Source organism: Strix uralensis, chromosome 2 (genome assembly GCF_047716275.1).
Source record: "Strix uralensis isolate ZFMK-TIS-50842 chromosome 2, bStrUra1, whole genome shotgun sequence".
In the NCBI taxonomy this organism is placed as follows: Eukaryota; Metazoa; Chordata; class Aves; order Strigiformes; family Strigidae; genus Strix; species Strix uralensis.
In genome coordinates, this window is record NC_133973.1 from 91,034,873 (window position 1) to 91,050,235 (window position 15,363).

The following is a 15,363-nucleotide window of genomic DNA, read 5'->3' on the forward strand; positions in this document are numbered from 1 at the left end:
TTACCATGAGATAATATATCAAAACTGAAAAGGTGAGTGATGTAAGAGCAGCTGTTTACATTACTTTTGTAGCTTCCTGCAATTTACAGGAGCTACAAACTTGTGAATTTAAGTGTGTCTTTCTGCATTTTTTTTTTCTTAGTCAGAAATATACTATGCAAACTGATCTAACTATGTAGGTAAAAATTTGCTGTATCTATTCCGATTGTTGTTAAAATTTTGATGTATGCCAAATAAATTTTCTGTGAATTTAAAGCAGGGTTCCTCTGGGCCTCTATATTTGGAGTAGGCCTGACTAAAACCTAAACTTTGTTACATTACTTCAGAGAGATCTGTCTTGAACTTGGCTGGTCCACTCGGTTGCACATGGAATGGTAAAAGAAGTGCTGCTGCTGTATCTAAAACTGGAGCATTGATTTAATACGGAAATGTGTGAGATCTTAAAGGGAATTTCAGTGACTGTAGTTCAGACTACAAACTAAATTCATGCTATAGAAACAAGTTCCTTGGAGATATGATTGAAGTTTAATAGTATCAAAACTATGACAATGAAACCACAATTAACCTTAGATGTTCTGTATGTTCATCTGTTCATCCTTTTTGTTAGGTTTTTCTTGTAGGATCATATCCACTGCTGGCTGTTGTAGTTCCTGTGCTTTGAAACAGAGACTGTGGCCTGCTTTCTGCTCTGGCTTCCACCTCTGCTTTTGTAAGATGGCATTTCCTTGCAAAATGCTGAGGAACTGGGGCAGCTTTGGACCTTTCAGAGGAGAATACCTGTTCCTTCCAGTCCTGCAGCATGACATAAAACTTGTAGTTTCCCATTTTAGGACGATCCTGCACAAAGATCACTGTCATGGTTGGTTAATACGAGTAAGGAAAAAGACTCTTGTGATTCCTTGCATTGTACTTCACCTGTTGTACGGATATAAGATAAAGAACTCCTGTTATCCATACTGAAGTCAGTTAACTGGCAGTTGGGCCGCCTGGATTTCAAATCCTGATTTAAACATTAGTAAGGCAAGAATTTGGTGGATATAGCATCATACCAGTTTCACTGCTTGATCTCCAAGGAGCAAGATTTAAGAGATAAAGTGCCACCCCTGAATCCTCCCACAAACGAAGGCTTGAGTGTTTTGGAGGGGGGTAGGGCAAAAGGAGGAAGAGGGTTGATTCCTAATTCTGTAGCTGAAGTCTCAGTAACAGAGTGTCTGGGCTAGAAGTCCTTTCTTCCCTCGGAGTCTCTGGCACCCAAAAGGAGTTCTCTGCACCCTACAACAGCCTTAATGCAGCAGGAAAGAGGCAGGCTTTAGAACAGTCCCTTCTCCCATGGCCAGCAGCATCGAGCCCTTGGAGGGATCTTGACTCTCCACAGTGTTACAAACCCTCCAAATTAAATTGTTTCAGGAGGTGATGCTTTGCTCTAACTGTTCAGCAGCCATTTTGGTAGTATTGTGTTAGATGGCATGGTATGAGTTGGAAAATTTCTTGCAGGAGTCTCATTCATAATAACAGCTTTTAATTATAGAGCCCCACAGACTGCATCTACCATTAATAGTAAATTTTAAGCGTGATGTGACATGGGAGATGATTCTTTTAATTCTATTAGTTTTTCGTAGCCTGAAAATGATGGCTGGTAAGGTCTATTTTCACTACCTAACTTTGCTAATTTGCAATCAGCAGCTGATGGTGGGGGTTTTTATATTTTAGACTTACAATTTAGACTCCATTGTAAGTTGAAGAGCGGAAGCCTGCTCTGCTTTTCAAATTAATCCCCAGTTGTGGTGACTTCAAAACCAGAAGCACCTCAATGTCACCAACACCCTCCTCAGTTACAGTACTGAAGATGGCAGCTGTCCTAATCTGGAACATCTGTGAGTTGAGTGGGTTTGTGCGGGAAGGCAGAAAGCATTTGGACCAACCCTTTTTGCTGCAGGCTCCTTTGGCAAACAGGACCTGCACGCTCCATTTGACCTTGATGTATGACAAGGCAGGAACTCCTTGTTTGAGAACCCTCCTGCAGGAAAGTGGGTTACAGCCCTGAGCAGCTCAGTGGTATAAAAATTAAGCAGTTTTGTGCAAGACCACTCTGCAGACTTGGAAATCTTTGCGTTACAGAATTATCATGTATTTCTACCCTTGACTGCAACGTGCATAAAAGCAGGGAGCAGAACCAAGCACAGCCTAAAGTGGCCAATAACTCCTGCATTCAAAGCCTGAGTAATGACTCAATGACACGTGTTAACTGGAGACAGGTAGAAGAGAAAGGAGGAGCTTATCCTTGAGCCCGGCAGTTAGGACAGTGCCCTGGTTCCTACCATCAGGCAAGTGCTAACACCAGCTGGTTGTGAGTGAAGTGTTAGGTGTGATCCTATTATTCCTGCCCCCCGGTGTGACACTCAGCAGGACATCCACCTCAAATACTTGAGCTGAATAGGTGGTTTTCAGGCACAAACAACAACAGATCATCAGGTGTACAGAAGGTGTTAGATGTCACAAACATTTGCTTTTTAAGTGACAGAAGTGTCAGCTTTAGCGATCTATTCTGGGCTTGTCTAAACTTCATGGAAGTAGCCTATGCCTCACCTCAGTGTTATTTGGGATCTCACTTTATAGGCCTAACTCAGGGTTTCTGGATTCTGCCTACCAGAGCACACTGCACTTACAAACTTCAGTCTTAATGCTAGTGAATCTATTTCCAGTGCAATAATTAGTCAACTTCAACAGCTGCACCTCTTCCAGAACTGCATGTTGCATTGGTGGTTTATTTCCACCCAGGTGTGCATTCACTCTGAACAGTTGGCTTTTAAGTTTCTGAACAAAAACTCCCAAATGGAGAGAAGCAAAGGAAGTGAGGGGCTCCCTCTCCAAACTTGTGCTCAGATGGAATAAATACCAGCCTCAAAAGGAACTCATATGTTAAAAAAAGGGCAACTCCTACATTGATAATTAGTGCCTTTAAACTGAGGATAGAGTTCAAAGTGCAAAACAAACTTTGAAACAAAACACATGGCTGCATAATGGAATTGTCAAATGCTCATCACTGTGACCTACTGCTGAGCACAGATTCTGACTCAAGTAGCTGCTTCTTTTTCCTTCTGCCTGGAAGGGATGCAGTACCCTTGACAACCAACTGTTCAGTTGGCTTCATGGTTTTTTTGTTGCCAGAAACTTACTGTCCTCTAACTTGCAGCTAATACTTGCTAGGATGTAACTGTTTCCACTTGACGCAACTCCCTGTACCATCCAGAGTATTAGGGTTAGAGTAAAACATGCTAAATTAAATGGATTGGACAGATGAAATTGGAAGTGAGAAGGGCTGTTATTTAGGTACAAAAAGCCCAGGATATTGTAAACTTGTACTGATAGAACCACAGAGGTACATTTGACCACAGATGTGAAAAGTGATTACTCCTTTCATATAGCCACCCACTATTTTTGATCAAGTTCTTTAATAATCATGGTTTTACCTCTGCAGACAGTCAGCTATGTCAAGTTTTTCTATAACCTCTCTAGGTATTACTGGTCCACAAACACCCATCTTTTTGATTGTTAGGAGCTGCACAAGACAGCTTTGACATGTGGGGTTCAGCTCCCATTAGCTGTGTATTTCAGGATTTGGCATTTCCAGTTCCGTAAGGCTCTTCTATGCATCACAAAACACTCTCTTAGGGGAAAAGAATGCCTTTGGTGTGTAGGCTCCCTAGGTCCTGTGTGAAAACAAGGAAGTACTGTACAGTGAGCAAACAGTACTACTACTCTACTCTGGGGGAGCATGACCTACCCCCCCATGACATCTGCTTCAGGCTCTGAAAGGGCTCTAACTGCCACAATGCTACAAGCTTTTTAGCAAATGCTAGAGAAGAAGCTTCTGGGGCTTCTACTGCCTTGGTTCCATGATCACAGGGCATCTGAAGGATGCCCTTCAGAGCTCTGGACACTGGTTTTGAGGTTGAGGCTTCTTCCTGAGAAAATAAATGGGGGTTCAACAATGTTGAGGGTTCAGAAGTCAGAGACATGCATCAACAAGACAGGCTTATTGCACCCCTTTATCTTCCCTAGTGCCTCCTGGATTACCTTGTTGGTGGGTAATCTGAAGCTCTGCTGGTTAAAGCAAGAGCTTGTGACTTTGACTGCAAAGAGTAGTCTTGCAAGTTGAGGCAGAAGATGAAGTTTCACAGAACAGCGGAACTAAGTAGCAGCTTTCCTCTGCAGAACAGAAGCGCTCTCATCACCTCATTCCTCTCATGCTAGCTCTCACACTCATCCCATTACATGATAATGCAATTCAACTAATTAATTTTAGTGACTTTTTAATACAAGGTTAATTTTCTGCCATTCTTATGATTCGAAACAAATCACCGTGTCCTCGCACTGTGTATTCCCCTTGCTGGCTGCACCAGGGTATTAACTTGGCTCAAGCCAAATGAAGCTGCAGAATTGGGTTCCTGTGTTACTGCTTAGCCATGACACAGTAATAACCTCTGCAGGAGGGCAACTCATTCTGCAACTAGTTTAAAAAAAACAAAGTGAGTAGTATACACTTGGAGATGATAATGCTGCTGCAGGTCTATTTTTTGTGTATAGGCACCTTCCTAGTGTCCAGAAAGCCGGTGTTCCCTTGGCTTTGTCAGTTGGGTGTAAAGGGAACCAGCTGCCACGCTGCAGCACTGCCAGGGAGAGGCTGCAATTGCTTTGTACAGGCAAATTTATGACAAGTGCAGGTTTTTAACTGTGACTTTGACACTCCACAAACTGCCATTGCTTCTGTCATATTAAGGATTCCATGCTTTTTTAAAAAAGTTAAAAGGAATAAAAATGTGACTTCTATGAAACTGACCTGATTGAAGCCTCAGGTAGACTTTAAGACAAGAGACTGCTAGGACACTGCAGTTATGCATCAAAACAGGCTCTCTGCCTTCTCTCTAGTTAGAAAACACACACAAATCTTAGGAAAAGCCGTCTGTATTGTGTTTACAGTACAGGTGAAGGAAGCAAAGTGATGAAAAGATACCACCCATGCCATCTTCTAAGGTATTCACTGCCCCTTCCCACCCCACTGAACCCCTGCTTCATGAACCAGAAAACAGATCGTAAGTCCCAGCTGTACAAACCAAAGAAATACAGAAACACTCATCTAAGGCACACATTGAGCGAACTGGGCACATCTAGGCACTCAGGTTTGTTAGCTCCAACACATGGATTAGCTGAGCTGGTCAGACCAGAAGGTTCTTGTGATGCTTGTGTCCCGTCTCTGTTGGTGGCCAGGTGCTATCTGTGGCCACGTGGCCATGGATGTGGAGAGCGCCTGTGACCAGAGCAGGCGGGCTGCCTCCTGCTCCCCCTCGCGCCTGGCAGAGTTTAGTCAAGAGGAGCCACATCAGCTCAGGCAGCAGGTGCCCGTGGTCACACAGAAGCCAGTCAAGTCAGAGATGCTGAAGCATTCGTGAATGTGCTATACAGGTAATAAAAAAAAAAAAGGCAGAGTCTTTCATGGGGTTTAGCAAAGCCTTCCCAACACGACTTTTACAGTTAGCAGTGGAACATACAACACTAATACCATCATGGCAGCGCTCCAAAATCCTCAGGGATATTCTGACATAAGGGCAAGTTTGATTCTTCAGGAAGCCATTATACACCAAAGGATGTTTTGTTTCCAATAGGTAAAGGGACCTCTTCATAAATTATTCTGAGATATGGAAACTTCATAGGTAAAAACCAGTATTCCAAGTTGTAGAAGAGGTAAAACTGATGATTCAGAATGACACGATCGATTATTTTTAAAAGATCCACAAAAAACTCTCTAACTGTCCAATGAGGTTTGAATGGATAGTAGAAGTCTCTTATAGCTGCTGCCAATGTCTTGTTTCCTAGCGGTCCAAAAATAGATGTTTCATTTCCCACATAAATAGGTTCTCCACTGAATAAAATTATGCTCGTATAGTTTGTTTGTATCTTCTTAAATATAGCTCCCAAGTCAGCTAGCTTCTGGTACGTTCTCAGTATAAATTTAGAGCATTCATAAGAGTCAAACCATACTATTGATTGTTTGTTGGGACTTGCTTGAACTGTCCAGGTCTCATAGTAAATGCCAGTCTCATTGTCATATTTTACCCATTTTGCCATTTCATTAAACATGGCTCCTGTAAGAGATGAAGATAAGTATTACAGAGACAAGATAACAAATACATGACTCAAAATATTTTCCATCTCTTTCAAGGTTCACTTCCCATCCCTGCAAAAGTCTACCTACAACATTTCCTAACTATACAAAGACACAAGGCTTAGGTTGAAGGGAGAAGTGATACCCCACTGAATAAACTATATTTACATGTAAGTTATTGAAACTATTTCCTTTTTATGCACCATTTCCTGCTACTATGCCAGAATATCCAAACATCAGAGAACCATGACACTTCTCATCTTGTTTTATGCACGCAGACAAACAGGGCAGGTAGTACAATCTACAAGAGATGCTGACAATGTGCTCACCAGTACAACAGGTATTTCTGCACTTCCTCAAGTTTTTAACTAAATTCAGCAATTCAGGGCAGAATTTTTCATGTCTCTCCACAAAAGAGACCTTAGACTGAGAGACCCTGCTGTTTTAGCAGCTCCTCGGCCAGCAAAGTTGAACTAAGCCAAACAATGTGAGTGGGATGTGAAGATCAGTAAGCTTAAAGACCTTGTGGACTGTTTTTTTATTTAGAATACATGTTTGGAGTGTTTTGCTGATTTCACAACTGAAATGAGGAAGACATCTCTAACTCAGCTCATCCCCCTGGTAGCTCCTTACATGTGATGCAGCTGCCTCCCCAAAATAGAGCTGAAGCACAGGACTAATCTTCCTTCTTTTATTTTTCCCGTAGTCCTAGCACTGCACCCTTCCCGCCCTCTCTCCTCAGTCATGGCACAGGGTGCAGCCGTCTATGACTCAGATCCGTCTAGCACCTCACCATGACCAAATTTTGCAGATTTTTCTTGTGCGATATGTCAGAAGACACAGCCAGACGACAGCTTGCAATGGTGACAGTGTTGCAAACCGTGATCTCTCTTTATCTGCAAGCGTCACTGCTGTGGGTACAGTAACGGTGCTTGGCAGCTGCTGAAAGACAGGCAGGACTGTAGCAAGGCGAGACTGGCAGCAGTCACCTCACAGTTCAGGGGCGGCAGACAGCAGACAGATCGGCATCACGAACACCATCCTGCACACAACCACCAGCCTCTTGCATTAAGTCTGAATTCACTGCAGTGTTGCATTCATCAAGACCAATGAGGAGCACTGCACGCCACACTTCTCCCCCAAAACAAGCCGCAAAGGTCCGATTGCTGGGTCTACTCTTCATCAGAGAGTAAATGCAACTCACGCTTACCCTGAGAGATAAGGCATGCGTGCAAGGTACTACCTTAGAGCAACTAAAGCTCTGCACATTCACCTCCTAGGCATTGTAACTGTTCTTCACACTTAAGAGCTTTCGGGCTCCACAGTAAACATAAGCAATCATTCTGTTTAGCGGAAGTGTTGGATACTTTCCTTTTTAACTGCCCATGGCTTGGTTTAATAAAACAAGTCATTACATCTGTATCAAGAACTGTACTTACTATACACTGCAGATGGGCCTGAAGCTCCCCTTTATCTTCTCTAATTCCTACCAGATTAGCTTCCTAGTGTGTATTCTGTACAGCATGTTATTGAAAAGGTTTTGTCTCTCCTAACAAGACCAAGATAGACTTAATATGAAGTTCTGACCTTAAAGTCTTAAATTAAACAAAAATATTACAGGTTAATGCATGGCTCTGTGATAATCTGTTGGAAGATGCCTAGACAATCAAAAGTCAGACTTTGGATATTCCTGCCCTGTTTCCACAGAGACATACCCATAAGTAACATTAACCTGGTAGATGGGCTTTAAAAGAAAATGAGATGGCTTCACTGTGGTCTCTGACAATGCTGACAAACAGCTCTACAGGATCCCACAAGGACAAAGACGGTCCAGCTATTTCATAGGTTAAAGCCCTCTCCCATGAGATGGGTTGCTTTTTGCCTGCTCTCTGAGGAAGCAAGTTCAGCTTATGATGCTGTCCATCTGTGCTTGCATCCATTCACCCAATTCCACAGTAACTTTCAGATTCCTAGTGAAATTCAGACAATTCAAAACTCTCAGAGATGCTACCTTCCTAAAAATTTCATGGAAACAGGAAGCAAGAGAGACAAGGAGGACGGTAACAATGCCTCCACAAGGCACCAGTGTAACTTCACCTTTCTTAGGCATCAAATAATCCACACAGGCAGGAAGCATTACAAGTTCCACAATCGTCTGAGAAGACTTAACTTGGTATTCATACAAAAGAATCAGGCATCAAAGACTTCAGTCATGAGCTACAAACTCAAAGGAAAGCAGCTCCGCTTATTTCATTGCTTAAAGAACAGCCTTGAATTTCTTAGCAGCAGTGGACAGGTTATCTAGAGACTGAGTCCAGCAAACCTGCTAAAGGTGGAAGCAGGCAAACATAAAGCACTGCACCACACTAGCTGTAATCTGACCCCACTGTGCCTTGTACACTATGCTAACTTCAGAGAGTAAGTGGCTTTGGTCACACAAAATGCAACTCTCCAAGTCCTCAGGGGACTCTAAGTCATTCACTGTATTACTACAGTAATCAACCAGTTTTATTTAAATGACCTTTTTATTTTAGAATTTCAGTGTTAGTATATACCGGGAAGCTATTCTGGTGATCATCCACATAATTAGAGGTGTAAATCCTGGTTTTGTTCCATGACATATGACAGAGACCTACTACTGAGGACATCTGCACAGTTTTTATGACCCATAATGGGGAGATGGAAATAGAGATTAATATTTTTTATATTTTTGAGACTATTTCTAAATATGCCTTATTTGTTTGCTGAGTAACGTACACATTTTCACCAGTTTTTCTATCTCAGCAGTCATATGCCACTTCACAACAGAAGGTTTTGTTTTGGTGAAGCCATGTGAAAAGAGTCCATAATGGTTCTGTATAAGCTGTTTTGCTATTTTTACACTCAAGAGACTCAAGTGTTTTTGTACAGCAACACCAAATGACTCTCACTGAACAACTCTTCAGTGTGCATTGTTCAAAAGGCAGTAGCCTCATACCGCTTTCTGTATTCAAGACAGTTCAGATACTATTTCAGTTTGAAATTAGCATCAGTGACTAACATTGAGAATAACCTACAAAACATTAATTAAAAGATACTGCTTTACAGGAAGACAGGGCTGACTCTGTATTTTATTATATTAGCACTAGCAAAAGCATCTGGAATCTACCTGATATTGTGGTCACGAGAACTAAAGTTCCATTTTCCTTCCAGTGTGCATCATCTATTCCTTCATAAAAGCAGGCAGCTCCCTGGTTACACCAGAATGGTGCATCCATGTCAGGCCGGAGATGTGGAAATGTGCAGTTCCCAAGTTGGAAGAGCTCATACCACTCCATTGTGTAGTTTTTGCCTGTTAGAGAGCTCTTGAAACCCACAGCATCATGCATGATTTTCTGTAAAAGAAAAAAAAAAAAAATCAACCAAACCCCCAAAACTTTAACATAAAAATTACTTCAGCTTGACCTGTACAGAAGGTAAGATGCTTGGGAGCTGCTGTGTAACAGGGCTAGAAGAGCAGAAGGGGTTTCTGTAACATCTTGGATTCAGTAGCACTGATGCACAACATACTAGATTATATCATGCACATACTTTTATCACAGAGTCACACTGTCTCAGTGGTTGTCTATCCACCCATTGTAAATTCTGTTATTCAGAGGCAGATACTCAGTGGGAGCTCATCATCAAAACTCAAGCTTACTTTTGAATCCTTAACCTCACAGGGGTATCAAAGAAATAAAGAGCAGAACTGAGTTACCAAAAACAGATCTTAGTAATGAAAGCCACAAAAGGAATGAGATAAATATTTATTTTAAAAGCTGTATAGCAAATACGTAAATTCAACCTTAATTTTAATAACCTGAATAATGATATTTGAAGATATTTCCCTTTTCGCCTGTGTGTGCTTGGTTTTGATGTTGCTATTTCATGTTCACTAGTATTTCCTTATTCATTAGGGATCATGCTTTGAAGCTTAATTATGCTACCACTATAGCTATAATTACTACTAAAGCAGAGATTCTTTCATATTTGCATGACTCCAGGAATGGAGACTTTAATTCAGTACTGATCATAACATTCAAGAAAGAACTGTAAAAGCAACCTACTCCCTGTGAGCCACTATTCTAACCAGCTAGCTGTCCACTCCTGACAGATATCCATGTTCATGCAAATATGTATGTTTTTAACAACAGAAAAGTTAATACACTAAGCAAGCATTTAATCAGATATAAGGAGACAAATAAATGTATTTTCTTGATGCAGTGCTAGCACAGATAAAAAAGACACCGAAAACGTAACAGTATGTGTATACAAAAAACTCCAAGTATGCAGCTCTGTGGGGGAACACATTCAAATCCACTGACAATGCTGGTCATGCTCTTTTCTTTAGTTGAGCTAAATTCTGTAACATTTGTTTGAAACTTACTGCTCTTTAAGTATCTTTCCTATAGATAGCCTAGCTTGTGTGCTCCAATACTCTTCCATACAAGCATATCCCAACCTTATAGCTCCCACTCTTGACACCTGCTGTTGAATTCAGCTAAATTTGCCACTATAGCTTTGTCAAACAAAAACATCACCTTACCAAATGTCCTAGTAGGTCCCCATATTTGAATTCCCATACTGGAGCCTGTAATCGGTACACTTCAATGACATCCTCTTCCTTCATAACTGGAATGGCAGAGCCAGTGGGACAGAAGGTGTAACGAGCTTGGCAGTAAGGATCAGCTTTTGGACGGTAATCAAAGCGCCTGTGTTGAGAAAGAGAAGCACACAGAACAATAAGCACAGCTTCATGGCTGGAGTAAATGTCTCATGGCTTCCTCAGGGCCTGAGCAGGACAGCTCAAGTGTCCAGCCACTCCCAAAGATTCTGTGATCCAGATGCTGCAACACTTGGAGTACACAAGCTTGTAAGGCTGCTAAAGTGCATGTCTGCAGAAACAGGACTTACGACTCACGAATGCAAGTCATGTTGTACACAGTCCTGATAGTAAAGGAGTGGAAATGATGCAGATTACAAAGGGTGGCTTATACTCACAAGATCAGAGACACAGAGATGCCAGGTAGAGGACAGCTTGAGACCTGACTCAAAAAAATTCTCAAACAGTGTCTACACAGGGGTTGACCAGTTTGATCTGGGAAATTATTCTATAGTAAGAGCTCACCAGACGGAGCTATTTTTACTCTAGAATATTGCCAACATCAGAAAGAAATATTCTATTCCTCTACGCTAATTTAGATAAAGAGGTCTAAGAACCTACCTAGGAACACTGTTTCCATACATCGCTCCTATTAAATCTCAAAAACTGAAGACTGCATCTGCTTATGTATCACACTATATACAAACAGCAAAAAACCTTCCTGGCAAGTCTTCCTTTCCCAATTTCCTTCAGATTCACTCACTGTATTTCACTTAAAACAAGGTTCCTATATTCCTGTTACCAAGACAGACTGGTGTACACAGCTTGACCAGAGCACAGCCTAAGAGTCTAACACACTCAGTTGCCCAGGGCTACCGAATGGCACAAATACCCCAGTCATGAGATGACTCAAGGACACGGGACTTCCTGAGCCATAGTAAAGCCAGTAGCCCCGCTGAGACACCATTGTTCTTCCCTGTGGACTTCTTATCAAAGCTTGCTGGGTACTGCAGCATATCTGCCTTTATTTTGTCCACGTGGGGGGAAGAGTATGGCTGGAAAAGAACAGTTAGAAAGCAAAGACTTATGCCAGCCATACGTTTCAGTCCTGTTTCTAAATTGCGTATCTTACATTTTCAATTTCCCCTCCCACTGTGCCTTGCACACTGACAAGAAGGTAACAATCACGTTACGAAGCATTAAAATACCACATTTCTGGGTGCCTCACACTGACAGACTTGTACTCCAATTTTGACCATCCTGAGACCCAGCTCTTGCAACTACTGAACTTGCTGGAAAACCTGAACGCCTCGTGACTGCAAGATCAGCTCCTTCAGGCATCACCTGATACAAACTTAACTGATAGGAATTATGCAACAGGCTTTCAAAACTTCAGGCATGCATTAGATAGCAGTTAAACTATAATGCCTCCATTTACAAACAGCAAGCCCACACAAAATATACATGCAAGTGTAGCCCTTCTCCTGAAGAGGCTTATTTCCTCAGTGTAACTAACCAAAGCCGTAGCTACTTGCTTCAGCAGAATGCGGCAATGTGCACTGTTCTGATTTCCCCAACCGCACCATGTCTTCTTCTAGAGCTAAGACAGCTCCAGAGCAGTAAATGGAATTTTATACCATTTCATTTACCATGAACAGAAGTATGAAGTAAAGTTTAATTTAAAAAATAAAATAAATCGCAGCCTGACTTCCTCAGCACAACGTTTTGCTAAAACGGGAATTAAAGGCTCATATTTAAAGCACGGGCAGTCTTTCCTGGGGGCCAGGGACGGGGGGGCAGCCGTTCCCTCACACCTGTGAGCTAAATACACCAAATATCGCATAAATGACAAGTACCCCAGTGATTAAAAAAGGGAAATTATTCATGGCCTTTTCAGTTTAAAAATTAAATAAACAAAAAACAAACGGAAAACGGACAGGCCTTGGAGGAGGAGGAAGAGGAGGCGGGCGATTAGGCGCTGGCGATTACGCACACGCAGCCAGCCCGGCCGCCGGGCCCCCTCCGCGCCCCACTCACCTGTAAGGCACCGGCCACCGCCGCTGCGGGGAGCCGAGCCCCTCCGAGAAACATGGCCCCCAAGCCGCCGCCAGCAGCAGCAGCAGCAGCCGCCGGTCGCGGCGGGCGGCGCCCATGGCGGCGCGGCCTGCGGGGCTGCGAGCCGGGCTCCGGCGCTGCGGCCGGGCGGGCAGGGGAAGCGGCGGGGCTGAGGGAGGCTGGGCGGGAAGGAGGCCGCCCCCGCGCCCGCCCACAGGGCCCCGGGCGGCCAGCGGTGCCCGCGGAGGGCCCGGGCCGGCGGGCCTGGCGCGGGGAGGACAGCGCAGTGCTACATGGGGTCCTGATCAAACGCAGGTTGTTTTTGGTTTTTTTTTCCTCCTGAGGGAAACCGACGGTGTGCGGAATAGTCCCTTAAAAACGTCACTTGACTGAACTACGATTTCAGTTTTCTGGAGACCCAGACAACTATGCGTTCCTGTAATTTAGCAAAAGTATTTTTTAACAGCCTGGTGTGTTGTTTCAAGTACTGCTTTGGAGCCACGTTGAAACACACATCCTTACAACCAGAATCCACCGAGAGGCATGACCTCTGGGTCTGGACCTCGCACCATGAGGGGAGGCCTCGCCAAACGGCAGAAAGGCTTTTGGTGTGATAAACCGCGTGACCCTGAACCTCTTCTCGCTGCCCAGCAGTCTTGTCTGAAGCCTCTCAGGGCTTCAAGCTAAATTCATATACCTGTCACCAATTTCAGAACACTTATTCAGGTTGTAACAATTTACATTATGGGGATTATGTAGCAGTTTATTCGCTTGTTTTTACAATGATAGAACTATCTTTAAGGTGAACTCTGGCTAAGAGAAACAGGACAGCGTTGCCAGCAGCATCCCTACAGTAAACACTGCTTTTTCCAGCTCTGTAGAGTTCAAAACCAGCTATGCTGGTGTCAGAGCCCAGGAGGCTAAGTCTGGTAGTTGGCATCAGCAGTGAAAGCATTCACTAGGTAAATAATAACTGTGCTGTGGACTTTTGACTATCAGGAGCCAGAGAAATATCCCTGCTTGATACACATGAGCCCCTAAAAAACAATCAGTTCTCTAGTCAGCACTATGCTAGACTATAGTCAAACAAAATAGGAAGTGGAACACCCTGCATCCTACATAAAAATGCAGGATAGCTGCTGAGTATCAGTTTCAGTGATGCTGGAAGTACTAAAGGTGTTCAGAAAACTGTAAAATGACACAGCTATTAAAATCTTTAATTTCAGCAACATTTCTGAATCTCACTTCATTGCTGGCTGATTCTGTACTGCTTATCTTTAAAATCCATGCCATTCAGTACTATACATTCATTTCATGCATGTATACATAATCTATCCATACTTATATTTCCGTATCATTTTAATCTCATGCGTGTTATTTGTGTCTGCTTTAAAGTAAAGCTCTGGTTTAGTTCTTTATAAAATAAAGTGTGCTATTACTCATGTGTGTTTCCTAGCTTGAGCGTAGTACAAAATGGCAGCTTCTTCATCTGTTCAAAAACGTATGTGTTTGTGTGGAATACAGCCGTAATTCCTAGTTTTAGAGATTTTGATGTGTAACTCTGGAAGTGCTTTATGAAATAAGGGAAGCATAATTTATCCCTTCTATGAAACTGGGATGCAGGGAAGTGAAATGACATAATGAAGTTGTCATAACTGCTTGTTAGCCAAACTAGAAATACAGTATGAACTGGTTCTTAGTCCTGGCTCAACATATGTTTGCAGTTTGGACTATTAAATCTCTATCCAGGCACTGCTGTGGTTGCTGAAGGTGTCGGGTCAAATGACTAAGATGGTAAAGCTATTGATTTTTATTTTTTATTTTCATTTTAGTGGCATTTTTGTATCTCACTTCACTGCATCCCATAGGAAACTTTTGCAGCACAGTATGTTTTTCTTCTCGTACAACCTAAGTTATGTTGTGAACCACATTTTAACATAGAAAATAAATGACTAATAAACTTGTGAATAAATATACTTGAGCTAAAAAGCTCACATGCCAGCAATTTCTGAGTCAGCAGCTGTCTTGTTTAGTATCCAGAAGCATGTCAGAGTGCCCTTTATAAATCCACAGAGCTGATCTGCATCTTTGTCCACTAGCAGGCTTTGAGGAAAGACTGAGACTGGCTACAAAGATCAACTTCTGGAGTTAACTGGCTTCCCAAATTTTTCTAATTTCCCAGATTATTTTATTTTGATTAGTGAATACTGAACATTTTGCTGAAACAATGAAGAAGACTCTTAATGATTTCCGATTATAAAGAAGTACTTTATCTGTGTCTGCCCTTGAGAGCAACATGGTGGAAGAAACAGAGAGAAAGGGGAAAACAAACCCTGCTGCTGCAGCCAAAACTTGTGGTTTTGAACAGCCAGTTTGGTTTTGAACATCTACATGAGTCATCACACAGTAACAGTCACAGCAAAGAGGCTGCTGAACCTGAAGTAACAGCTCCTATCCCAGGAAAATTATCTTCTCTGGATGCTGCTGACACCCTCAGCTGCACATCAGCCAGCCTCCATACTGG

General features: G+C 42.6%; 2 protein-coding genes across 2 annotated transcripts in view; one reads left to right on the plus strand and one right to left on the minus strand.

Annotated features, from left to right (window-relative positions):
• The window catches only part of LOC141939545 (T-cell activation Rho GTPase-activating protein-like), a 107,455-nt gene that overhangs the window by 26,890 nt on the left and 65,202 nt on the right, over positions 1–15,363 (plus strand). The gene's annotated exons all lie outside the window — the stretch shown is intronic.
• CLN5 (CLN5 lysosomal BMP synthase) lies at positions 507–12,973 on the minus strand. The gene is made up of 4 exons (XM_074859480.1): positions 12,822–12,973; positions 10,728–10,893; positions 9,312–9,537; positions 507–6,143 (listed from the first exon to the last, which is right to left on the minus strand). The coding sequence occupies exons 1-4, from the start codon at positions 12,935–12,937 to the stop codon at positions 5,632–5,634; spliced, it is 1,020 nt and encodes a 339-aa protein (XP_074715581.1). The 5' UTR covers positions 12,938–12,973; the 3' UTR covers positions 507–5,631.